Source organism: Dermochelys coriacea, chromosome 4 (assembly GCF_009764565.3).
Source record: "Dermochelys coriacea isolate rDerCor1 chromosome 4, rDerCor1.pri.v4, whole genome shotgun sequence".
NCBI classification, from domain to species: Eukaryota; Metazoa; Chordata; order Testudines; family Dermochelyidae; genus Dermochelys; species Dermochelys coriacea.
Genome location: NC_050071.1, coordinates 120,855,730 through 120,883,417, shown reverse-complemented (window position 1 = coordinate 120,883,417; position 27,688 = coordinate 120,855,730). Strand labels below are relative to the sequence as shown.

At 42.4% G+C, this 27,688-nt stretch overlaps 1 protein-coding gene across 3 annotated transcripts in view; it reads right to left on the bottom strand.

Moving 5' to 3' along the window:
* The window catches only part of KIAA0232 (KIAA0232 ortholog), a 112,457-nt gene that overhangs the window by 64,949 nt on the left and 19,820 nt on the right, over window positions 1-27,688 (bottom strand). For 2 of the 3 annotated variants that reach the window (XM_038399120.2, XM_038399121.2), the window contains exon 2: window positions 10,954-11,457. In XM_038399120.2, coding sequence (XP_038255048.1) covers window positions 10,954-11,184 — 231 coding nt within the window. In that variant the 5' untranslated portion in view covers window positions 11,185-11,457. The remainder of the gene's footprint in view (window positions 1-10,953; window positions 11,458-27,688) is intronic. The other variant, XM_038399122.2, reaches the window with a different exon arrangement.

Genomic DNA, 27,688 nt, shown 5'->3' with positions numbered 1-27,688 from the left:
GTCCCTCCAGAGGTCAGAAGAAGGATTGAGGACCACATGGAGGAGCTGCAGCAGCCTTTTATAGTCACTTGCCATGAGGCCTTTCTTTCTTTGTTCCAAAGACAAGCTATCCAGCACATGGCATGAAAAAACCTCAGAGTTCTGTCCATAGGCATGTCCCTGCATGCCTTGCTGAGTCACAAGGTGCATCTGCCTTCTCTCAATGGTCCCTTAGTGGGCCATCAAGTAGGCCAGGCATTGCTGACACCAAATTGTTTGGGGTGTCACCCAGAAGCATAGCATAAGTTTGAAATACAGACAGTAGAGAACCAATACTTATAACTTTAAACAGAAAAATGATACATGCATACATATAGAATAATCATAATCAGCAAACCATAACCTTAGACACCTTATTTGACCCCCTTTATACAAGATTTGGTGCCACTTACAGGACCTTGGTTGCAATAATGATCTATATGGTCACATTTCATGTCAATAATGTCACAGCCCCAAAATGGGAACCCACCCCAAAACACACCCACGTGCACTCCTTTAGAGGGATCTTGAAAGATCCCATGTTATCTTACTCTAGTAAAGGTAAAATAAGTGTGACAGCTAAAGCAAGCTTATTCATGAGTAGTACTATATCCAGATATCTGAATTGATCCTCTGTGAAAGAAACCCTTAAACTGACCTGCAGAAAGTGAGGTTCAGAAAGAGCTTTTATAGGTTTATTCAGATCCCATGGCGATCCCATCATATTATGGGCTTTCACATCCATTAGAATAAAAAAAAATACTGCAAATCAGATCTTTAGAGACACTGTCCTACCTTTGGGTAGTCTCTAATAAGAGCTCTCAGCCTAAGAGGAAGGCAACCAGGTAATGCATTTCAGACAATTCAAATACATACACAGGCCTAATTGTACAGACACCTTCTATCTATCTACCCTTTAGGACACACTGGAAAAGGATGAGCAAACAAGAAGGCAAGAACACTTGCAGAAAAGCTATGCCTGTGAAACTCTACGTTGTCAGAAGTCACATTAAATAGTGGAGTGTTCATTTGGATGAGACAGATCAAGGTACTTCACTGACAAGTGATCATCCAAGACCAGATTGACAGACTGACAGAGAAAAGGATCATAGGCTCTCTCAAAGCGAGAGCCATACATGACAACAATAATGATCTATCAAAATGCGTGGCCCTTTCATCTCCAATTCTGCAAGAATCTTTGCTACCAGGAGTGGAAATACATATCAGAGAGAGATTCCCTACAGTTGCTGAGTGTCCTACTAAATGTATTCCTCCATGTCTCCTGAGAAAAAAGTTGGCAGCTGCTCATTCAGGTATATAATGAGATCAATTTTTAAATTCACTTACCAGACAAAGAAACAATCCTCAGATCCCAATCCTCAGATCCTTCACAAGTGTCTATAGCAATTTGTCTGTGATTGTGCTCAGTTTTTTAGAGCAGTTGACCCCATAGCCTGTATGCATCAAGATCACCATTTACAGTGCCAAGACTTCTAAGGTCCTCAATATATTTAGGACTGCCCACTTCCCAACTCACAGATATGCAAGACCTGTATCTACTTCATAAAGACCATCATTTTCCTCCAAAAGAGGCGACAGTACATCACTCCAAAAGCAACTTTGCTGATTTGGAGCATGAGCAAAAGATGGCAATATGCCAACCAAATTTGATGTCAATGCCCACAATGCCAATGTAAGAAGGCAAGTATCAAGAGCCAAGACACAACTGGTATTCTGACATGGGAACCAAAGTATACACTGTTTTCAGAGTAGCAGCCGTGTTAGTCTGTATTCGCAAAAAAGAAAAGGAGTACTTGTGGCATCTTAGAGACTAACAAATTTATTTGAGCATAAGCTTTCGTGAGCTACAGCTCACTTCATCAGATGCATTCGGTGGAAAATACAGTGGGGAGATTTATATACACACACAGAGAACATGAAACAATGGGTTTTATCATATGAATAAAATATGGTATAAAACCCATTGTTTCATGTTCTCTGTGTGTGTATATAAATCTCCCCACTGTATTTTCCACCAAATGCATCCGATGAAGTGAGCTGTAGCTCACGAAAGCTTATGCTCAAATAAATTTGTTAGTCTCTAAGGTGCCACAAGTACTCCTTTTCTTTTTTTTTCTTTTTTTTTTTTTCAAGTATATGCTGAGACTGGCGTCAAGGAGGTGACAAAAACAAATGATATGGCTCGAGGGTCTGAGGGGGGCAGTCCGAGGGTGGGAAGTGGGTGGATAGGGGGCAAGGATCAGGCTGTTTGGGGAGGCACAGCCTTCCCTACCTGGGTGTAGTGTATTAAATTGCTCCCCATAGGAATGTCCTACTTACAATGTACTACTTATGGCAGCCAGTCCTGGTGCTCGGTAATACACTACACCTGGCAGCTCTCACAGCACGGCAAGCTGAAGCTGCGGGGGAGGGGGAACAGTAGGGGAGGGGCCAGGGGCTAGCCTCCCTGGCCAGGAGCTCAAGGGCCTGGCAGGATGGTCCCAGGGGCCGGATGTGGTCAGCGAGCTGCAGTTTGCCCACCTCTGCCTTAGAGGCATACACTGACTTTTATCAGAAAGAAGATCTGGAATAAATTTGCGGCCTAAACAGTTTCCTCTTTGTAACTGGAGCACAAACACCTAACAAAAATTAAGTATTGAAGGAAAGTCCAAGTGTTACCTGTTTTAGCAGAATATAGTTTGGAACCCACAAAATTTAAGTTTTCTATTGTGTTCTGCATGAAGATTGCAGTGGCTATGAAACACAAGGCTGTATATCAGGGGTGTCTGTTGCTACCTGAAGGGATGTATGAGCTGCAAAATATCCCTCAGAAACCAAAGCTAAAAACTGTTCCTTATATGCCTCTGGCAACTTGTCAGCAAATTTAAAAACCGCAGAGAAATTAAATAAAACTATATTATGACAAAAGAGCCTGATAATTAGCTAATCATTTGAAGAGTAACAGTGGAATAAACCTTTCAGCTGTAGAAATCCAGCCTTTTAAATTCCTTATCCATAAAAGTGGCCTTATGGTGGAATTGATGAGACTGCTCATTAGAAGCTGTGACCACCAAAGAAGCAGGAACTGGATGGGTAAAGGAACAGTCCACTTGCTTGGCTGTAGGAGGTACAGAAGTTAGCGTCTGCAAGAGAGTTTTCAGAGGCTCCACTAAGGCTTCATGGATGGGAAGAGGAACCCTTCCTAAGGCAGGAGCTTGATCAATTGGTCTTTCAGCCCTCACATAGATTGCACCGATCATAACATGTCTTCCGTTCTTCTCTTATCTTGGCCTTCCTTCTCCACGTGCGACCATGCCTTTTCACAATAAAAACTTCCCATCTCTTTGGGGGTTGGCCGAGTGGTTGTTTCAGTTCTGATGGGTAACACACAATAACAGCTGCAGTCCATTGATTTCCACTCTGCTGTCTCATCACTTCATTGGGGACTCTGTTGCAGACTGAAAATCCCAGAATTCTTCTTTCCATTGCCCTCTCTATGACAACTATCTTCATCATCGCCCATTTTGCTGCTGTACCACACTGCCGGCAGTACTATTGAGTTGAAGAGGTTGGCATGTGTTGCCTTGTTGATTTTTCCTTGGATAACATCCTTGATAGAACTGAATGCGCGCCACCCAGCTTTCTTTCTTCACAAGAGTTCTCCTTCCTGATTGTGGTGCACGTATGGAAAATATCTAGGAGAATGTGCAGATTCTCGTGCACAAGTCCCACCTGCACCTCTAAAGAAGTGGCCATACTCCTCATGAGATTCTGAAAAATTATGAAGTCCTCCTGGGAGAGAAGAGCGGGGAGACAAGGATTCTGGAGTTACAGCTACACATGGTGAAGATGAAGAAATATGGTGAGGAAGATATAAGGGTTCCTTCATTAATTCTCTCTCCTCCATCGGATCCAGCTCAGAGGGTTGAGGGATGGTAATAGGATGCCGAGTAGAGGTTTCCAGAAGCAGGGGAGCAGGAGACTTCCTCCTAGAGCATGACCATGATGGAGGTCTACAGTCTCTTGGAGCAGCCCAATACCAACAAGGCACAGAGGCTACTGCAGAGGTTGAATGACAGGACACCCCATGCCAGGACTTCCCTATAAGATAACCAGTCCTGACCTTTAGGTCTCAGTGTTCAAAGACCTGTAAGATGATCTAAACAATCAAAATGGTGAGTTCCTCGCTTTCAGAGTCAGAAGAAGGCTTCTAAGAAGCCTCCTTAGAATAGGGAGCAACAGTTCCTATTGGGGTTCTAGGTGGCCTGGCTATGGGAAACACATTAAGCTTCAAAGAAAGTGAGAGTTAGGGTGCACAGAAAGCTGGAAAACTAACAGAGTTGAAATGGATTGGGGTGTCTGCATCAATGGAGCTGAGGACCCTGTCATTGGTTGCATAAAAGGAGAGTCCAATAGGGAAAAGCAAAAGAGATCCCTTGAGGACAAGGAGGCTCACTGAATGGAAGGCACTTCAGGTAAGTGTACCAACAGTACCGGTGGAGCCGCAAGAGGCGCCGGCCTGCATGAAGAGCTGGAATTGACAGTGCTGCCTCAGACAGGAGTGACGAGTGTTTGAATTTGTGAAGCCTTAAATTGGTACTAGAGGACTTACCAGATTTTCTGGGTAAAGTCCAAGACTTCTTGCTTTTGTCATCATCAGAATGCACAGAGTGATTCAGTGAGCCTGACAGTGAAGAGAAAGTGTGACATTTGTCACCAGGGTTGTGCTTCAAATGAGAAGTAGTTGTAGGGGGACTCCTGTCTGATCCTGAGTCCCCTGCATCATGGTGGGGGCTTGACTCAGATGCATCACCTCTTTCACGAGGTGAAGTTCAAGACTAAAGTCCCTCTTTTTAAGTACTGGTGAGGAAGCTTTGTCCCTCACATGGCCCTCACCCAGGCAAATCATGCATCTGTTGTATCTATCTGTGACAGGGAAAACTGCGCTGCACATGGCACACTGCTTAATTCCCAGGGATTTCTTCATAATAAATTCTCCAGGTAACTACTAAAACAATAATTATGTTCATCAAAGTTCTGAAAACTGATAATCGAAGCAAATGTAACCTGTATCTCGGTGGGTGAGAAGGAACTTAGGCTATGTCTACACTTCAGACCTTAAGGTCTCCTGCATAGCCACTCTATGCTGGTGGGAGAGAGCTCTCTTGCCAGCATAATTAAACCACCCCTAATGATTGGCAGTAGCTATGTCAGCCAGAAAGATACTCCAGCTGACATAGCACTGTCCATACCAGCGCTTTTATTGGTGAAACTTATGTCAGGGGCGTGGTTTTTCCCCCCCCACACTCCTCACCAACAAAAGCTTTGCCAACAAAAGGACTAGGGTAGACAAAGCCTTAAAGGGAGGTGATGTCCACACCCCTTTTCTGCCTTCTCCTGAGAGCATGAAGAGATGCTCCTGGGGGAATTCTGCACCACTGCACAAGTGCACAATTAATGTCCCCCACAGATTTCCCCCACCCCAGAATATCTGATTATTCTGGGAAGCCGTGAGAGGGGTCATGCTACAATTACACTTTTCACCCACCAGGGGCTGATGTGGTGCCAGAAAAGAGGGCAGCTGGTTCACAGGCCACAGCAGCCAGCTGGAGGCAGCATGGAATATATGAAGACGGAGAGAGTGAGGCACACAGGGCTGTTGTAGCTCAGGCTAGTTAGGAGGACAGATTGGGGCCGGGGTACAGGAGCTAGTGGGGTGACACTGAACCAGGGACTGAATGGAGAATGGGGGTGCAGGGACACATGGGGACAGGAGCAGAGGTGCCTGACTGAATGGGAGAGGGGTCAGCCAGGGTCTGCATGGAGGAGGCACCCTATTCCCTAACAATTCTTACCCCCCTGCCCTCCCAAAAATCAAAACTGTTCCTTGCTTCTTCCGCCCACAACAAACTGCCCTCCAAGTTCATTCCTAGGCTCCTTCCCAGCAATTACTTCCCTCTTCCTCAGTTCCTTGATTGCCTCCGACTCCCCCAAGCCTTTGCACTGCCTCTGAGGGATGCGGGAAATAGGTTTCTGTACTGTAGTTAAATAAGTTATTATTCAAAGTTCTGTATTAATATGCCCAATAAGAAATCTATTTGTCAAAAAATATGTCCTGTGTATTGTATAAAATCCTCTGTATTGTTACAGACAGGTATTTCAAAATAAATTAACAAAATCATTGAAATTGGTATGATTATATTGTGTTATTTTGACAAATAAAATACGCAACATTTTTCAGAATTTTAATTTGTGCACAGAACTTTTAATTTTTTGGCACAAAATTCCTCCAAGAATAGGAAGAGCAAGGATGCATGAGCAGCCTACTGGAATTGCTAACAAAAGTCAACTCAAACATACTCCTGGTGGAATTCTGTGTTACTGCGTGTGTGAATAATTAATGAGCCCTGCATATTTTTAATTTTTTGCATAGAAAAAACTTCTGCTGAAATGTTGTTGCAGATCTACCTTTTGCCCACCAGCAGGTACTGTGGTGATAGAACAAAGCAGCAGTTCCCCACCAGCAAGGGAAGAGACAGAGTCTGCCTTCTTCGCAGCAGGCCAGGTCAGGAGACAGGGGCTATGTGGAGACAGACAGCGTGGGGTGCTGGGGAGGTCAGACAGTAGCTCATAAGGGCTAGTGGGAGAAGACAGACTGGGGCAGGCACTTAATGGGAGTGGAGGCACAGGGCCACAATGGGGAGGGAGGTGCAGGGCCACATGGTGATGGGGGAAGGGTGCAGAGCTACACAGGGGGAGGGGAGTATCTGAGTGGGGGTAAAGGGACACATGAATACATGGGGATGGGGCAAATGTGCTTGACTGAATGGGAAAGGCTATGGATCAGCCAGGGTCTGCACGGGGGAAGCTCCTTAACAATTCCTCCCCCCCCAGTAATTCATTAATATGCATAATTCAAATAGATTCATATATGTCAAAAAACATTTCCTGAATCTTTTGTGTTGTCTGTACTGTTACAGACATACTTGCTGATCGGTATTTTGAAATAAATGATCAAAAATAATTGAAACTGGTCTGATTATATTGTGCTATTAGGACAAATAAAATACGCAGAATTTTAAAATATTGTGTGCACAATTTTTAATTTTTTGGCACAGAATTCCCCCAGGAGTAAAAAGCGCACAAAACCTGCAGTGGAATGTATATGTGCACAATCATTTGAAGGAAAACAGAAGCTTATCCAATTTAAGAAAAGGTTGGGTGCAATAGAGGGCAGAAGCATCACAAAGGTTTCTTACAAACTGGAAGGGGGAAGTTGTACTCTTTCAAGCTCTGTCCACTTGAAACACACCCAAAAGTAGATTATACAGATGTTAAATAGTAGGCGTGCTGGGCAAGGTAGATTTTGGCTACCCTGTCTTTGGTGGGGTTTGTGATGTTGGCAGACTAGATGCGAGCTCATGCCAATGACCTAGGCCTCACTGAATACTGACAAATGCATAGCTGAAAACTAGCTGGCTCACCTGTATGTTAGCATTGTTAAAATAGATGTTAAGTTTATAAGAACAGGTTTAGACGTCACAAAATGCTTGTAGAATGCTGCATTCATTAATCTCGCATACAATATCTGTATCCGACGTTATAAAGTAATATTTAAGTGTTTGCTTTGTAACTGGTAACTCCCATCCACTCAGGAGAGAAGCATTACCAAGTGTGAATACTAGTTTACCATAAAAGGTGCCATCTCCTGCCCAATAAAAGGCCTGTATACACCAGACAAACCATTGTGGAAAAATCAGTGGACAAAAACTTCATTGACTGGGACTTGCACAAATCCTCATCCAATCACACTTTGAACTCTGGAGGAAGTGAATAAAATCCTTAACTAGAAAGAACTGGATCACTACACTGCTTGGAATGGGCACTATTTCTAAGCATAAGCAAGAGATCCCCATACTGCTTATCTTGGATTATACCTAAAGACATATAGAGCTTGCACATTACAGCAGCTTCTATTAACTTTTTGAAACTGAAGATGAACTCATTTGTGTATGCATGTTTACCTCATAAATAACTCATTTTTTCCTAGTTAATAAATCTTTAGTTAGGTTAATATAGGATTAGGGTGATGGATTGTACTCCCCACACTGATCCTGAGAGGGTAAATTAGGCCCAATTAACTGCCAGGCTGTACCTGCGGCAGAAGCCAGGGAGCAGGGATTGACTGGAAGTAGGCTCAGCTGGGCAGGAACAGTGGGGCCTGTATAAAGCCCAGGAGCTGAGAGCAGAAGTCTCACGTTGTGGGAGAAGGGAGATGTGTTTGGGGCTAGAGGCAAGTAACCTGGGAGGTGGAGTTTGGGCTAGGAAACCCAGAGAAGAGGGAGAGCCAGGAAGGTAGGAAAAGGCTAAGGGGAAAAGAAGTGAGGTGTGGGGTAGGTCAAACCTTGCCTGCTCATGAGAGGGCCCCTGAGTCAGGACCTGGAGTAGAGGGTGGGCTCTAGTCCCCCGACCAGCTGCTAACAAAGTGGTACTGTGGAGCCAGTGAGCAGGAACACTGCCCGAGTCCATTTGACAAGTGGGGCTTTGATAGCTGAAAGGGGGAAACACAGATAGTGACTAGGCTAGAAGACCAATTCACAAAGAGGAGACTGCGTTCCTGGAGTGAGAGGGATCCGCAAGGTGAGAGAACGACAGAAGAGGCACCACCAGAGGGGGGCATAGCACCTGGCAAAGCTAATCCCCAGGATGGTCAGGAGGAGGTGCCACTACCAGTGAGTGGACCCCATGACAACTGGTTACAAGCATTAGCTCTTTCACCAAAAACAAGGTACAATTCACCTGGTGTAAGTGACTGGCCCTTTGAGACGGGGAGTAACCTGAATATTGTGATTTTTGGTGTAAGGGACCATTTATCACAAAGGCAGGTTTACCTGGGTTGCAAGATAAACCAGAGTTCCCAAGGGCACTGTCTGCAACTCCTTGTTAAGGCTGTTATAGTGCTAAAGGAGTTAAGACTTGATTGGTGAAATCCAAGTATAGCACACAACCAGTTTGGGGTTTGTGCCCTGATTTGTAACTGTCAGCCCTGACATTGGCATCCATTTGTGAGACACTCCAGGTAACTTAAGAGCATTCAGATGGCTCCTGTGCTCTACTCCTCCCCTGTGGTTCACTAGATCCTAGTGTTAGATTGGGCGGCAGAGGTGGAAGATTTTAAAAGTGCAGCATTCTTCCAAGCTCTGCTCACAACCCAAGCTGTACTTAGTTTAGGCACCAAAAGGAAAGGTCATTCACAGTAAGTTGTACAGATCTTCAGATTATGATTATCCTGCTTTTTGCATGCTCTGATAAATAATGAATAATTTTGACCCCAATCATCATTATGGAAGCACCTGGTAGCAACTCTATAGTTAGGTTTGTGTTTCAAAGTGGGCTTAAAATAGGGCAAAAATCTGTATTTTCCTCTAACAGTAGGTGGTTGTCTCTTGTGAGATTTTAGAGTGTTAAATTTTAGGCTGTTTGAATTTTCTGTGCAGCTTTTGTTTGTTAAGAAATTGGATTCTGGTTGAGATATTTCCTTGACATTCAGACAATGTGTCTTGAGCAGAACTGGTTCAATACACAGGGTTTTTGAGGGGAAGGGTATTAACTGAATTTCAGGTCATTTTTGGCTGCTATAATTCATAAGCAAGAGTTTATGCACCAACAGATATGCAAGTGTACTGTACATTAAAACCTTTTCTGTTATGCAAAGACAAGACCTTATGTGCAGAAGCAGCAGCTCCTTGTGCATAAAATCTTTGGCATAGGTTGTCTTTAGACCACCTCCACAAGTTTAAATCCCTGCACCTGCTTAAGCTTAGAAAATACAAACAAAAAACCACACCAGTGGGAAATACATAAAAATCTTTCATTGTGATTGTTAGACTTTCTACCACCCACTCTGTATCTACTAAACTCAAAACCATCCCCATGGATATGACAAGTCAAGTCATCTGATAATACTTCATACTTTTCTACCCAGAAGCACATCCCTTATCACCACAACTACCTTATAGCATGAACCACACACCACAACCTTATCCCTGCCTTGTGGATGCCAGCCTTCTATCACTCCCTTTACCAAGCCACTTCTCTTCTCCCTCCCCCCTAACCCCCACAACCAACACATTATTACACCTAGTATTGTTAGGAAGGAGTAGTTGGATAATGGGGGGTGGGAAAGGAAAGGCTGAGGGCCAAATTAAGGTTGCAGTGCATGGTCTGATGTCCTACAGCTGATAGTAAGTTTTGCACCTGTGGGTGGAGGAACAGAAGTTATACATAGTGTTAGGCAGCTTAACTTTTCATTTCCTTGCTTTTTTGGATTTGAGTCATAAATGTAGCAACTGTTTCACAGCAAGTTTTTCGTATATTCTTTATTAGGCTACACAGCCAACATCCCATTAAAGTAAATGCAGTTCATACCTCAGCTTTTTGTTTCAAGTTAACTGCAGATCTATAAACACAAAAGCTAGACCCTACTTATCCCCGCTCCCAACATACATTCTCGAGTACAAGACTACATCCATCAGGAAAAGGTGTTACAAATTACTATGATTCAGCCCAATTTGATCTGTGTTGGCAAAGCTCTCTCAATTTATAGAAATCGATACACCAAATTAGTGCATCCAATGGATGTATGTCAAAGCTCTATTTTTATATTTCATGAAACACCAGTGTTGATTACAAAGGTCTATTTCATAATGTAATTGAAGTCAGAGTGATAAAATGCTTTAATGCAGTATATCTGCTGTTATATTAAGCTAGCTACATCAAACCTGATTTTTCATCTTATCAAATCGGATCTTGTCATGGTTTTTCAATGATGAGACATTTAAAACATCTGAACTGTATCCAATGTATAATACACAATGCATAAGAGATACAAGTATCCATTTTCACTGGACAACAACATCTAAAATATGTAAATACCTGTTCCTGCAGGTCGTAGTCATAGCTATCATGCAGCAGAAGACTGAGGACATACCGAGTATATATCATGGCATCAATGCCACACTTCTCTAGCTCTTGTCCCAGCCAGGTCTGCACTGGGCCCAAAGCATGAAGCAGAGACATTTCAGAAACAGATACAGGGCCTGGATAAGAGCTTGAGGAGCTTTCAGATGGCAAACCATCCACAACAATTGTACAGATAGGGCGCATGAATCTAGGTGGTTGGCATCCTTATAACGTGAAGCATTTTCTGTAGTTGATATTCCGTCGATATCTGGAGGTGATTTTCACTCCAGTAAATAGGAGAGAGGCTTGACTTCTAGGACAATCATTTATATTTCCTGGCAGTTAGCCATCTAGAGACGAACATCACTCTTCAGGCATGACCAGTGAATAAACTAAATCCTACTAGCAAACACATATGAAGATGTGTTTTTCTACCTTAATTTCACATTGAGGCCAGATGCAAGTCCCCAGCAGGACCTATAGAAAGAAAGGAAAAGAAAAGAAAAAAGAGTCATGTGTATCCATAAAACAAACATGAACAATGAGCGAACATTCAAGAACGCAGCCATTTACATGTTGCTTACTTCCAAATGACACACAGTAGGTATACTATTCTTACGAAAATTATGGAGTAATTCCAAGTTTCCAGGAAACTTTTCAAGCAACATTATTTAAACACCAACGCACCAGGAGAGGGGGGATAATAAGCACTTTACCAAGCAATTAACAACAATCTCATAGTTTGAAATTTATTTGCTTGACCTGGCTTTGTAAGAAAGCTTCAATTGTATTACCATTGTTGTTATCACTTTAGAAATGGCACTTAGAGCAACAGCACCTCAGTTTTGGTTTCTGGGAAGCAACAGTTTTATTAGTCAACTGAGACTGCTGAGCAGTTGAAATTCAGGGTTCTTTCATTTATTTTATAAAGAAAGAGAAAGCATTACCATTCTGTAAACAAGAAAAGGAGTACTTGTGGCACCTTAGACTAACATTTATTTGAGCATAAGCTTTCGTGAGCTACAGCTCACTTCATGTCTGTTTATATTCTGTAAACAGACATCATCCCTGTTGAGTTATATGGCCACGTGGTCTAACAATCAGTCACATCTCCTCAAAAAGATAACTCCCACTAACATACCAAAGTTGCTTTTCTGATCTATTCATAGATTTTGAAGAGATAAGGACCATGGTAATCATTTAGACAGACCTCCAACATGACACAGGCCACAAGTCTTTCATTAATTAATTTCTGTTTCAAGTCCAATAGTTGTGGTTGAACTAGCAAGCATTACTTTTAGCCTGGTGTACGCTACAGAAAGTTAGGCTGATGTCAAGCAGCTTATGTCGACTTAACTCTATAAGCATCTACACTACAATGTTGCTCCTACCAATGTAAGTCGCCAACTATACAGATTTAACTCCACCTCCACAAGAGGCATAGCATTTAGGTCGGTGTATTTAGGTCAACGCAGTGCCAGCCCCGGGCAGCAGGGGTCCAAGCTATCAGCTAAAATTGGTGGAAATGCTCCTGATGAGGCGACACACCAAGAGAATGAACCTAGCGTGGACATGAAAAATTGATTTAATTACTGCAGTGGCTGTACGTCAATAAAATTTAAGTTTACTTAATCTTGTAGTATAGAGTTGCCCATTGTAAAAATGGGCAATCTTGGTTTAAAGATTTCCAGGGATGAAGAATCCACTGAATCCATCACAAGCCTGGGTAACTTGTTCCAAAGGATATGAGGGACCCCCCTCCTTAATTGTACCTTATTTTTAGTCTGAATTTGTCTAGTTTCCACTTCCAACCATTGGATCTTCTATCTTAAAGAGCCCTCCATCACCAAATTTCTGTTCTACATGTAGGTATTTACAGACTGATCAAGTCATCCATTAAGCTTCTTTTTGTTAAGCTAAATAGACTGAGTCTCTAACTATATGGTATGTTTTCTAGTCTTTTTAAGACCAACAACAAATTGCACTTAGTATTTCCCAACATTTGCATAGTATCTCAAATTCTAAGGCCAAAAGGGACCATTGATCATCTCATCTTACCTACTATATAGCACAGGACATAGAACTTCCCGAAAATACTTCCTAGAGCTTGTATCTTTCACAAAAACACCCAATCTGGATTTAAAAATTGTCAGTGATGGAGAATCCACCATGACCGTTGGTAAATTGTTCCAATGGTTAATTACTCTCAATATTTTTAAGCCTTACTTCCAGTCTGAATTTGTCTAGCTTCAACTTCCAGCAACTGGTTTTACACCTTTCTTTGCTAGACTGAAATATCTGTTCCCCATGTAGGTTCTTGCAGACTAATCAAGTCACCCCTTATCTCCTCTTTGTTAAACTAAATAGATTGACTCAAAGAGTCAAATCACAAAAAGGTAGTGGTTCTCAACCAGGTGTATTGCTGAGGGTATGTCAACTCACCTAGATCAGTGTTTTTCAACCTGGAGGTTGCAGAACTAGTTTGGGGAAGTGGGGGTCACAAGTGCAGGGCTGACATTCGGGGGTGGCAAGAAGGGCAACTGCCTGGGCTGCACATCATAGCAGGCCCATTGAAACTGAGGCTCTGGCTATACTACACAGCTTTTAGAGACACGGCTGTGCTGCTATAGCCATGCTGCTAAAAGCTGCACAGTGCAGCTGCTGTTTGTCAGTAGGAGAGAACTATCCTGCTGACAAGGAAAAAAAAAAAAAACACACACCTCACTCACTCTCTCACACTCGCCACCCCTCCCCGAGTGACAGAGGCTTTGTCGGCAAGAGCACTTTCCTGACAAAGCGCTGTTCACACTAGCGCTTTTTGTTGGTAAAACTTGGGGTTTTTTAGAGGTTTTTTTTTGGGGGGGGGGGGGCGTTGCTGACAAAAGTTTTGCCAACGAAGTGCCAGTGTAAATATATCCTACGTTACACGCTTCAGACCTGGGCAATAGGGATAGGTCTCATGCGTCACACTCCTGAAAGGGGTACAGTAGTCTGAAAAGTTTATAAATCACAGCTATAAGGCATGCTTTCTAATCCTTTAATATTTGAAGGCTTCTGCCTTTTCTGCATCAGACAACAATTTTACTGTCTCCATCTACTAATGGACCTAGACTATTGTTAGGATTTCCTTTGTTCCTGATATACTTAAAGTTTCTTGTTCTCCTTAGCCCTGTCAGCCATGGATTTTTACCAGATTTCTGTAACTTTACTTAACTAACTCAAGAAGCCCAGCAAATCATCTGAGCCCTACTCCTTCCCTCAACCCCCAAATATGGGAGAGCCAAGCTCAAGATGACTAGCCAGGAATATGGTCTCACTGAGGGGAAGCCCAGCAGAGCCTATGGGTATAGTTGGGATCAATTATCTATAGTGGCGTCCAAGGGGCTCGCAGGACACGCCTGATCAGATTTTGCAGTTCTGCACAATCTGTGTGCGACATCTCATGTGGACATCATTTATTTTGTGGGCAGTGCTTGGGAGAGTACTGCAAACTGCCACTGCTCCCACAAATTCCACCTCTGTCATTCATGTTCCAATGGATGGCCTCTCAGTACATGCTTACACTATGTTTAGCCAACAAAAGAACTGAAGTCTTAACACATGCTGTCTGTCTTTATTCCACTGCCCCTTGTGCAATTATAGCTTCTAGTACCTGGAGGATACATCAAGATGTTCACTGGTTCAATATAGACATCACCACAAGCAGGGCACCCATTTTAACCCTACAGGCATTAGTAGCCAGGCACCTAATACAAAGACAACTTTTCACGTAAAGTTGCCAGTATTAGCTCCTGTCACCTTGTCTGTCGGAATAGATAAGCCTAATTTTGAGAGAGAATGAATAAAGAAAAATAGTAACTTTTATTCTTAAAATATTCAAGATGAATTGAATCAGAGTTACATCAGGCAGATTCTTATGAGTTAGCCTAATTGACAGGAAAAATGCCATGAAGGATTGAAAGAAAAATATTGTTTCACCAAGCATTTTTTTTTAAAAGTAAAGTATTGCCCATTTAAGTTCAGCAAAGCTTTCAAAAATTATGTTTATATGGAGGTCAAATTTTTCAAAATTAGAAGCTTAAAGTTAGGTACCTAAAACCGTATTTAGGCATCTAAATAGTAGATGGAGGTCCAGAAATGCTGGGAACCAACAAATCCCACTGAAATCAATGTGACTTGTTGGATAAAAAGTAACCTCTCTCAAACCACATCCTCCTATTTAGCCCTACAGCAATGTCAACTGCTGCATAATTAACTTTTCCTTCAAGTCTCTCTCTCATTATCTGCATGCTACAGCATGTGATAAAATCCCCTCTCCTGACTCAATATGTGCTACCTCAACCCACTCCTCCAAATCCTCTCAAAAGCTCTTCTTTCTAACGGAGCGAAGCCTAAATGCTCCAGTCTTCCCTCAAAGTAGCTAGCAAAACTGACAGACTATATAAATAAGTTATAGAAATTGTGAAAAGAACAAGAAATATGCCAAACTTCACCACACTATCAGTTCTCTCTCTTTGCTTTTTTTGATGCATTCCTTCACCCATCATTACCTGTCAGTGTCTTTTCAGATTCTAAAGTTCTTTGGAGCAAAGAATATGGTCTTCATATTAACTATTCCTAGGACTCTGTAAAAATTCAGCACTAACTTCTATAGCAGTAGCCTGAAAAGTACATGGATTACTTCTGCAAAGCAGGATCAAACAGAAAGAAGCTGAATTATGAAATAAAAAGAATCAACACAGAACAAAAAAGCCCATTCTAATTCTGTGGATTCCTGTTCCCCTCTTAACGAGGTCTGCAGTGGGATGGAGGATAGAGCACACTTCAAGTACTCTTTGGTTCCTGAGAATCCTTGCCTACGAGGATCAGGCTAAGCAAGGCTAAAAAGGGGAAAAACCAACACCGTGATTTGGAAATTTTCCAACAGAATATTTTTCCCATCAGACAATGACAATTCATAGAAAGCAAAACATTTTGCAGAAGTGTTGTCACTTTTGATGACAATTCATATAACAAGAAAAATTGGAAAAACATTTCAACAAGGTTGAAACGTTCAATTTTTTCCTTTTCAGAATGAAATGTTTTGATTTTCCATTCCAAAATGACTTCATTCCAATTTTTTCATTTTATATTACATAATGAAAGAAAGTCAAAATGAAACAATGTCTCAATCTCATCAAAATGAAACATTTCAAATCAACCTGCAACATTATTTTGGGACTTCTTTTTGCAGGAAATTTCAAAGCAACTTTGAAATTCCAAAATTCTCTGCAAAACAAAAAATCCAGTTCCCTCCCAGCAGTTAGTTTGATACGTAAGGCAATAAGAAGTCACTGACGTGACTTAGAGAATGGCAACACTGGCAAATGTGGAAAAAATTATTTTAGAAGTGACATCTTAGCCAGTCTAGAGAGAAGAGTTGGTATCAAAAGCTTCATCTTCACTAGGAAAAAGACATTTTATCACAGTTAACATGTTAGCTACCGTGTATTCTAATGTAGACAAGTTGAATTTAATACGTTAAAACTACAAGTGTGTCTTGATTACACTAGATTTGACATGCATTAGCTACTGCATTAAAAATATACATACCTCGTCCTCCTCCCCCCCCCCCGTGTGGACATGGCTTAAGACACCCAAAAAAAGGGAGAGACTACAGTATGGTCTGAAGGGATCAAATTAACCATCTCTGATAACAGTTGGCATATTATTCATGATTAAGGCTATGTTTTAGTCACAGGTATTTTTAGTAAAAAGTCATGAGCAGTAAACAAAAGTTCACAGCCTGTGACCTGTCCATGACTTGTACTATATACCCCTGACTAAATCTTGGGGAGGGGGTGGCCTAGGGGGCACTGCCGATAGAGGGGGGATGAAGGTGCTGACGGGATGGGAGCTGGCTGGCAGGCTCCCTACCTGGCTCTACACAGTTCCCCAGAAGCTGGGACATGTTCCTCCCTCAGCTCTTCTCTGCACACTGCCCCCGCCCCAAGTGCCAGCTCCACAGCTTCCACTGGTCGGAGCTAGGAGCTGAGGGAGGGACATGTCACCACGTCTGGGGAGTCCTCCAAGTAAGTTCTGCCCATAGCCCTCACTCCCTGCCATGCCTCAACCCCCCACTCTGAACCCCTTCCCACATGCACCCAAACTCCTGCTGCTGCTGGGGTTGGGGGAGGGGGTGGAGAGAAGGTGGCCCGAGACTGTCCCAGCAGCCGGTGTGGCTGGTCCAGGGGCTGCTCAAGCTACTTGGGTGGCCCCTGCGCCAGCCACACCAAACACTGCAGAAGTCACTGCGATCATGGAATGGCACAGAATCAGTGACGGATTCACAGCCTTACTCATGACTTGTGGAAAGAAGATTAAGTTATGTCACCCTTCTCAAACAAAGAATTTCTGTGAAGTTTTTATAATGTGGCAATACTTGTTTGTTCAATTTTCTGGTTCCTTTTTTCCTTCGTGGTACTTTGCCTTTTCTCCTTTTAAAAAGTACCATTGTTAAGGACAATTCTAAATAACATCCACAAGTATAATATAGAATAAATTTACAAAATTCCATGTAAAAGATGTTGAGAACTTTAAGATTGCATAGTTAAGCAATATTAGAAAACGTCAAATTAAGGCTACACACAATCTTCACTCAGTCCCTCGTGTGTATGCATTACAGGAGACTTTAATTACGTGATGTCTGGGTTCCTTCCCTCACTCTGAACTCTGGGTACAGATGTGGGGACCCGCATGAAAGACCCCCTAAGCTTATTCTTACCAGGTTACGTTAAACTTCCCCAAGGTACAAACTTTGCCTTGTCCTTGAACAGTATGCTGCCACCACCAAGTGTTTTAAATAAAGAACAGGGAAAGAGACCACTTGAACACGTCTTCCCCCAAAATATTCCCCCCCCAGCCCTACACCTCCCCTTTCCTGGGGAGGCTTGAGAATAACATTCTAACCAATTTGTTACAAAATCATCAAAGACCCAAGCCCCTGGATCTTGGAACAATGGAAAAATCAGTCAGGTTCTTAAAAGAAGGATTTTATTTAAAAAAAAAAAAAAAAGGGTAAAAATCATCTCTGGAAAGTCACGATGGAAAATACTTTACAGGGTATTCAGATTCAAATACACAGAGGATCCCCCTCTGGGAAAAACCTTAAAGTTACAGAAAACAGGAATAAACCTCCCTCTTAACAGAGGGAAAATTCACATAAAACAAAAGAAACTAATCTGCCTTGACTGGCTTACCAATACTGGTTGCAATATTGGAGACTTGGATTAGGATGGGTTGGAGAAGATGGATTTCTGTCTGGCCTCTCTCAGTCCCAAGAGAGAACAAACATGTAAACAAAGAGCACAAAACAAAAGCCTGCCTTCCCCCAAGATTTGAAAGTATCTTGTTTCCTTATTGGTCCTTTGGATCAGGTGCCAGCCAGGTTAGCCGAGCTTCTTAACCCGTCACAGGTAACAGGCTGTTGCCTCTGGCCAGGAGGGATTTCATAGCACTGTATACAGAAAAGTGGTTACCCTTCCCTTTATATTTATGACACGCCCTCCCAAATCACAGATAGGGTGAAACACTGGCTGTGATTTCTTCCTGGAGCTCGAGGAGAAAAACAGAGTTAATAAGACACATGCACCTCTAAATATACTATCAAGTGTATAAAGACTAGCTATTTTCCACATCTCAAGGACTACTTTAACCAGTTGATTCTGGAAAACTTTCACAGGAGTGTGCATCAGCACTTTCTTAGAAGCTCCTGAGATAAGCTCTAATGTTGAAATCAAAATCTTGGCGAGCTAAACTCCACCGAATACGTTTTTTATTTCCCTTGGCAGTATGAAGCCACTGTAGCGTAGCATGGTCGGTTTGCAGGTGGAAACGCCGTCCCCAAACGTATAGGCATAGCTTTTCCAGAGCTTAGACAATGGAGTAACATTCCTTTTCACTGATTGACCAGTGGCTTTCCCTCTCAGACAGCTTCTTACTGAGAAACACTACAGGGTGGAACTCTTGATTCGGTCCTCCCTGCTTTAAGACTGCTCCCAAACCACGCTCGGACGCATCTATGGTTACTAGGAACGGTTTTGTCAAAGTCTGGGGCTCTTAGCACAGGGTCAGACATGAATGTCACTTTAAGCTGGTTAAAGGCCTTCTGACACTCTTCAGTCCACTGAACGGCATTTGGCTGTTTCTTTTTGGTTAGGTCTGTCAGTGGGGTGGCAATTTGGCTGTATTGCGATACAAATTGCCTGTAATGTCCAGCCACGCCTAAGGAGGATTGGGCCTGTTTCTTTGACTTTGGGACAGGCCACTTTTGGATAGCATCCACTTTGGCCTGTAGGGGGTTGATAGTTCCTTGACTTACCTGGTGTCCAAGGTAAGTCACTCTGTTTAGGCCTATTTGACATTTCTTAGCCTTAACAGTCCTGCCTCCCTTATGCGCTCGAAGACTTTTTGTAGATGTTCCAAGTGTTCTGCCCAGGAATCTGAAAATATGGCCACGTCATCAAGGTAGGTGATTGCATATCCTCCCAATCCTGCTAGGAGACCACCTAGAAGTTTTTGGAAGGTGGTGGGTGCATTCCACAGCCCGAAAGGGAGCATATTAAATTCATACAGTCCGACATGTGTGATGAAGGCTGACCTTTCCTTGGCGGATTCATCTAGCGGTACCTGCCAGTACCGCTTAAGTCTAAGGTAGAGATGAACTGGGCCTGTCCCAGTTTCTCCAATAGTTCATCTGTGCAAGGCATTGGATAGTTGTCCAGGCGAGTTACAGCATTTAGCTTACGGTAGTCCATGCAAAAACGTATCTCCCCATCTGGTTTGGGAATTAGAACCACTGGAGATGTCCGTGCACTGCGGGAGGGGTGGATTACAGTCATCGGTAGCATATCCTGGATCTCCCATTCTATAGCAGTTTTAGCTTGAGGAGACACCCAGTAAGGTTGGGCTCTAATTGGGTGAGCATTACCTGTGTCAGCAGAGTGGTATGCCCACTCAGTCAGTCCTGGGGTGGCTGAGAATGTCAGTGCATAGCTAGTGCTCAGCTCCTTGATCTGCTGTCACTGCATATGCCCAAGGGTCATGGAGAGGTTCACCTCTTCCACGCCGCCAGCACTTTTCCCTTCGTAGTAGACACCTTCAGGCCGCTCAGCTTCATCTCCTCCCTGGGCTGTAAACTGACAAACCTTTAATTCTCTGGAATAAAAAGGGCTTTAGAGAATTAATAGGGTTCCTTCCCCACTCTGAACTCTAGGGTACAGATGTGGAGACCCGCATGAAAGACCCCCAAGCTTATTTTCACCAGTTTAGGTTAAAAACTTCCCCAAGGTACAAACTTGGCCTTGTCCTTGAACAGTATGCTGCCACCACCAAGTGTTTTAAACCAAGAACAGGGAAAGAGACCACTTGAACACGTCTTCCCCCCCAAGCCCTATACATACCCTTTTCTGGGAAGGCTTGAGAATCATATCCTAACCAATTTGTTACAAAATCATCAAAGACCCAAACCCCTGCATCTTGGAACAATGGAAAAGTCAGATTCTTTAAAGGAGGATTAAAAAAAAATTTTTTAAAAGGTTTATTTTAAAAAAAAGGTAAGAATCATCTCTGTAAAACCAGGATGGAAAATACTTTACAGGGTATTCAGATTCAAAAACACAAAGGATGGGTCCCCCTCTGGGGGAAACCTTAAAGTTACAGAAAACAGGAATAAACCTCCCTCTTAACACAGGGAAAATTCACATAAAACAAAAAAGAAACTAATCCGCCTTGCCTGTCTTACCTATACTGGTTACAATATTGGAAACTTGGATTAGGATGGGTTTGAGAAGATAGATTTCTCTCTGGCCTCTCCCAGTCCCAAGCGAGATCAACCACATAAACAAAGAGCACAAAAACAACCCTCCCCCAAGATTTGAAAGCATCTTGTTTCCTTATTGGTCCTTTGGGTCAGGTGCCAGCCAGGTTAGCTGAGCTTCTTAACCCTTTACAGGTAACAAGCTTTTGCCTCTGGCCAGGATTTTATAGCACTGCATACAGAAAGGTGGTTACACTTCCCTTTATATTTATAACACAAAATCATATACTATTTCTCAAATAGTACATTAATATATCACATTTTCTTTGTCCCAAGATACCTAGGTACCATCTTCTATTGTTTGTTACTCTGTACATGCCAGACAAACTGAGCCCACTGCATTTTCATTAGCAATTGGAGGGAAGACATCTTTAGGGCACATTAAAGTTTCCCTAGAAGAAGAGAGGAAGGATGATCCAGTAGCATTAGTCTGGGAGTTGGCTATTCCCTGCTCCATCAATGACATTCCTCTGTGGCCTGTGGCAAAGTCTCTCTGCATTTCAGTTCAGTTTAGCAGCTATAAAAATGGGAAAAACAGTAATTCCCTACTTTAGTAGTGTTGTGGGGATCAATACATTGAAGACTGAGGTATTCAAATACTATGGTAACTGGGACCATGGAAGTACCTAAAATAGACAAAGGCCATCCTGCTTTGTGGTAGAGTGGCAGTTGTAGCTATGGGTGTTTCAAACAAACAGTTATCTAGATACTAGCATGAATAGATTATAGTAGAAAAGCTATGATCAATGCACATCACTTAACTGAAGCACTGTCCTCAATATGTGCTCACTGCAGAAGTGCTAGGAGTATGTATTTATATTCAAACTATCAACAAGCAAAGTAGACTAGCTAAAAGTGCAAGCTGGGCCAGGGCTTTCCATGTCTTTAACTGTTCCTTTCTCCACATCTTTTTCTCAATACAGAAAAGTGTCTTGTCATGGGGAAAGCAAACAAAGATACAGATAAACTGTATCTAAAACAGCCTTATTACTTGCCTTTCACAAGCATCAAGAGACCTGCAAAAATGTCAGGCACCCAGAGGGTTAGGTACTGTAAAGAATTTGTTATTTAACTAAAACTTCCTGCTCCAATGAACTTAGTCCTACTTTAAGATATGACACAAGATGGGTGTAAAACAGACAGCGATGGGCAAAGAGAAAGGTAGGACAGGGTAATGGTAATACGAACATGTTTTTTGTACAGACTGGGTAGTCACATAATTTTGTATTTACAGTAGTTATATAATACACAATTTATGGCAGGGCAAAGTGAAAAAAAAAAATGAACTCCCCCACTACCTCCCACCCCCTAAAAGCCAGTAAGATTTTTAACCAAAAGAAGGCTCAGAAAATTCATTGTCCACCGTATGGTAACCTGGTTACAAAATACTGTTCTGTGTATTCTAAAGTCTGCAAGACTTTCACAAGACACACATACTTGTATGAGCATATACACAGATTTCACTTTTGTTGGGGAGAAGAAAATATCTTTCCAAAAATGTAATGAGAAACTCTGCTGTTACCCACCCTAACCACATGGACTGAAATCTTTCCTTACTATTTCAATTTCCAGGTTAGAATGCCTTGTAATAAAGGCACAAGTATTCAGATATATACAAATTGTTACTTTTGTTGCATTCCTTGGTTATCGCCTAATCTCCCACATGACTTTGTAGTCTTTGGTTTAAGGGCAGTTTTTTGTTGTGTGTTTGTACAGTGCTTAGCACAACAGGGTCCTGATCCAGGATTGCAGTACCTAAGCACTACTGTAATACAAATAATTATAAATAATGCTTACACCATTAACAAGCCTCTCCCTATTACTCATTTCAAAAGACCACTTCTGCAACAAGGCTTCAACCAGAAGTATTGCCATACCACTACAGTCACATAGAAGGCGCAAAGCGCCTGACCAATCTCAAACAAGAAGATGAATTATTTTACTTTCACAGAGGCATGAAAGAGACCGAAAATTTGTGAAGGTCTAAGGACAATCAGCCTTGTTGGCGGGGGATTTGGGGGGGGGGGGGGGGAGGAAAAACATTTAGGCAATAGGACACAGAATCAATAGGACTATCCATTATAAAACAGAAATGCAGCTGCAATAGAAAGTTCCAACATAACTATGAGGGAGAACATGCAGAGTCAAAGGCAATCTGCACTGTTAGCCCATCCATAGGGCTGTACATTTTTGACACGTACCAAGTCCTCTACAAAATGCTCTTATTGGTCTGTACTATCATTGTCTGCTTAGTCTAGTGAATTCTCATTCCACTCCACCGAGGCCAGTGAGCAGAGTAAGGAATTGGAATCCAATATCAGTTGTTTCCTATAGTCCAGAACCATACTCTTTATGTGGAGGGTTTTGCACTAGTTATTTATTGCAAAGGAACGATTGGTTTGTGACAAAGTTTTATAATTATTTGCACTGCAATAGCACCTACAGGCTTCAAGGCCCCATTTGTGCACATAAACAAAACAGTGCTCAATGTCTCAAAGTACGTCTATACCAAAGTGTAAAAAAAAAAAAAAAAAAAAAAAAAAAAGGTATTTTAACACTGTTAATTTGGGCTAAAATAGCAGTGAAAATACAGAGATTCTGCTTAACAGCTTGAGTTCAACCTCTGGCTGTAACTTGAGCAGCTAACCTAAGTTAAAAAACAAGTTGCTATGTCTTCACTGCTATTTTAACCTGAGAGAGTTGATTTCCAATCCTGTCAAAAAGGATGTTGATAAATCGAAAAGTGTTCAGAAAAAAGCCCCAACAAGGATTAAAGCATTAGAAAATATGCCTTATAGTGACAGATTCAAGGAGCTCAATTTGTTTAGTTTAACAAAGATACACTCTTCAACCTAGCAGACAAAAGATATCACAAAATCCAACGGCTGGAAGTTGAAGGTAGACAAATTCAGGCTAGAACTGGGGTCTACATTTTGAAGCGAGTGTAATTAGCCATTGGAATTGACTAAAGATTGTGGTAGATTTTCCAGCAATCACAACTTTAAAATCAAGATTGAAGTTTTTCTAAAATATATGCTCTAGATCAAACTGGATGGTCTAGTAGATAGGCCTTTCTGGCCTTTGAATCTATAAACTTGGGGTAGCTAACCAGAGGTAAGAACTTCCTCTGTAGCATGGGGCACGGGTCGCTTGCTGGAGGATTCTCTGCTCCTTTAAGTGTTTAAACCATGATTTGAGGACTTCAATAGCTCAGACATAGGGGTGAGGTTTATCGCAGGAGTGGGTGGGTGAGATTCTGTGGGCTATGTTGTGCAGGAGGTCAGACTAGATGATCATAATGGTCTCTTCTGACCTTAATATCTATGAACACCCACACACACCACTCTCCTTCAGTGAAGGCCTACCCAGACAGCTTACAATCTTTGTACAAGACAAGAAACGACTGACAGGAATAGATGCAGAGAGCACAAAGCACCAGCAAAACTAAGTTGATTGGTGTAAGTAGCAGCAGTCACAGAACATTCACTGCTTAGCCATTGTCATTTGCTTTGTAGGCACTGTGACAGAGATGAGTTTGAGAGCAAGATCTGAAGGGGGATAATGTAGTGGCTTCATGGATTTTTGTAGGAAGCTCCTCCCATGCATAAAAGGAGACATGGGAGAAAGCACAGAGATGATAGATGAAATGGGAGCACAGAGATGAAATGTGGAAAATTTAGTTAATAAAGCAATTATTAGGTTGATACAATTCTGAGGCCTTAGAACCCTGCACATGCACAAAATAAGATCAAAGCATACCTGATGTAGACTGCATTCACAACAGTCAGCTTCTAGTAGCACTGTTTTACTATCCAGCTACTTACTGGATTGAAGGGATCAAACACTTTGCAGAACGTGTGTCTCTTAATACCTTGCTCTTATAGAGTGATATTCATCAGTAGATCTGATAAAAGTAGACTTTACAAAGCAGGTAAGCATTCTCCCCATTTTACAGATGGGGAAAACAGACACAGACGGGTAACATGACTCCCAGCAGAACAGTAGCTGAGACAGAACAAAAACCATGTGTCCTGAGTCACAGTCCAATGATCCATCTACTACACAACACTGCCTCTCTCAGATATCTAACCCTTGCTTTCACCAATGTTGTGTAGAATACAAGAGGCAAATACGATACCCATATTGCTCACTGCAATACCACCACATCAGCAGGCAACTTCAGCTTGCTTTAAGTTGTCTAAATACACACTCCACATTGACACTGCATCTGCTCAGTCTGTTGCTGAACTATCATCTCTCAAGGTCTGCACGGTCAGGATCCAGTTTCATGAGCCAGGAAAGCAGTGGGCTTCACAAAAAATTACTGAGAGGATAAACATACCATTAATATCAACACACTGCAGGGGGAAGAGTTTTTTATTCTGTCCATGTCTGAAAAGTTCAGAGTTTTTAATATATATTATCATGTGAAAATCTAGGAACCAGACCACCCATTAAGGGCTTCATTATTAGAAAGTAATGGCCTTCTCTGTTAAGCTTGATAGGGCAGGCACAGATTGGTCACACTGGCTCAAAACAATAGTTCCTGCACAGTTTGAGAGGCCTAATTATTCATATCCTTCAATTATTGCAGGCATATTTGTCACCTTCTTCAAACACCCCTGCACATACTGCTAGACACATTTTCAACATATTTTCACCAGTCATGGACTTCCCAACTGCTCAATAACTATCCAGCACTGCCAGCTTCCCTAAGGCAATTTCCCCACTTTTCCATAGTTTGCACCCTGAGAACATCAGGATAAGAGCTGAGTGTAGGAGTCAGATGTTCACACAGGCTAAAACAATCTCCACTTTTCCCATACAGAAATCCTGTCACAAATAAATACTGCATGTCCACATTCTCATGAAGACGTAGGGCTTGTCTATCTGACCCCACAGTGCAGATTATGAGGATGTCAACTGCTGCATGCACTAAAATATTGTGCTGTAACTGCCCATATAGCCCCTGCTAGCACAAACTAAAAAAGGTATCTAGTTTGCATTAATGTAGTCCCATTTCAAACAGGACTATAATGTGAATTAGATACCTTTTTAGTTCATGCTAGCAGAGTCTACAAAGGGCAGTTACAGTGCAACACTTCAGTGCTTATTGCAAACAACTCACACCCCTGTAGTCCAGACTGCAGGACTGTGTAGATAAGCCCTCAGTCCCATCTGTGTACTTTTGTAATCCTGATCCAGAAGTAAGTCATCCAGGGACCTTCAAGCAGTCTCTTACTTCCAGAAAAGGAGGAAGGGAATTTGTGTCTCAGATTTCCAGCATGTATTCCACTAATAATGTCTCGCTCGCTGACTCCCCTTACATACACACACAAACCGCCTCTTTATGATCTCTGGAGGCCATAGAGTCATAGAAGATTAGGGTTAGAAGAGACCTCAGGAGATCCAGTCCAACCCCATGCTCAAAAGCAGGACCAACCCCAACTAAACCATCCCAGCCAGGGCTTTGTCAAGCTGGGCCTTGAAAACTTCTACAGATGGAGATTCCACCACCTCCTTAGATAACCCATTCCAGTGCTTCACCCCCTCCTAGTGAAATAGTTATTCCTAATATCCAACCTAGACCTCTCCCACTGCAACTTGAGACCATTGCTTCTTGTTCTGTCATCTGTAATCCCCTTGTCCTTTTCTATAGGGCTGTTGGTTAGCCAGTCAGTTCCCAGCCTGTAGCAGTGCATGGAATTCTTCCATCCGAAGTGCAGGACTCTGTACTTGTCCTTGTTGAAGCTCATCAGATTTCTTTCGGCCCAATCCTCCAATTTGTCTAGTCATTCTGGATCCAGCATATCTACCTCTCTCCCCATTTTAGTGTTAACTGTAAACTTGCTGAGGGTGCAATCCACCCCATCATCCAGATCATTAATGAAGATGTTGAACAAAAATTCGACTCCACTTGATACTGGCTGCCATCTAGACATTGAGCCGTTGGTCACTACCCGTTGAGCCAGACTATCTTGCCAGCTTTCTATCCACTTTATAATCCATTCATCTAATCCACATGTCTTTAACTTGCTGCCAAGAATACTGTCGAAGACTGTATCAAAAGCTTTGCTAAAGTTAAAGTATATCATCTCCACTGCTTTCCCCATATCCACAGATCCAGTTATCACATCACAGAAAGCAATCAGGTTGGTCAGGCATGACTTGCCCTTGGTAAATCCATTTTGACTGTTCCTGATCACCTTCCTCTTCCCCAAGTGCTTCAAAATGGATTCCTGAGGACCCGCTCCATGATTTTTTTGGAGACTGAGGTGAAGCTGACCAGTCTGTAGTTCCCTGGATTCTCCTTCTTCCCTTTTTTGAAGATGGGCACTATATTTGCCTTTTTCCAATTGTCCGGGACCTCTTTCAATCACCATGAGTTTTCAAAGATAATGGCGAACAGTTCTCCAATCATATCAGCCAACTCCCTCAGCGCCCTTGGATGCATTGCACCTGGACCCATTGACTTGTGCATGTCCTGCTTTTCTAAATAGTCCTTAACCTGTTCTTTCACCACTGAGGGCTGCTCACCTCCTCCCTATATTGTGCTGCCCAGTGCAGCAGTCTGGGAACTGACTTTGTCTGTGAAGACAAAGGGAAAAAAGCAAAGTACTTCAGCTTTTTTTCAAGATCTGTCACTAGTTTGCCTCCCCCATTCAGTAAGGTTGTGTGCCTCCCACACTTTCCCTGGCCACCTTCTTGCTGCTAACATTCCTTTAGAAACCTTTGTTACCCTTCACATCCCTTGCAAGCTGCAACTCCAACTGCGCTTTGGCCTTCCTGATTACACCGCTGCGTGCTCGAGCAAAGTTATTACATTCCTCCCTAGTCATGTGTCAAGTTTCC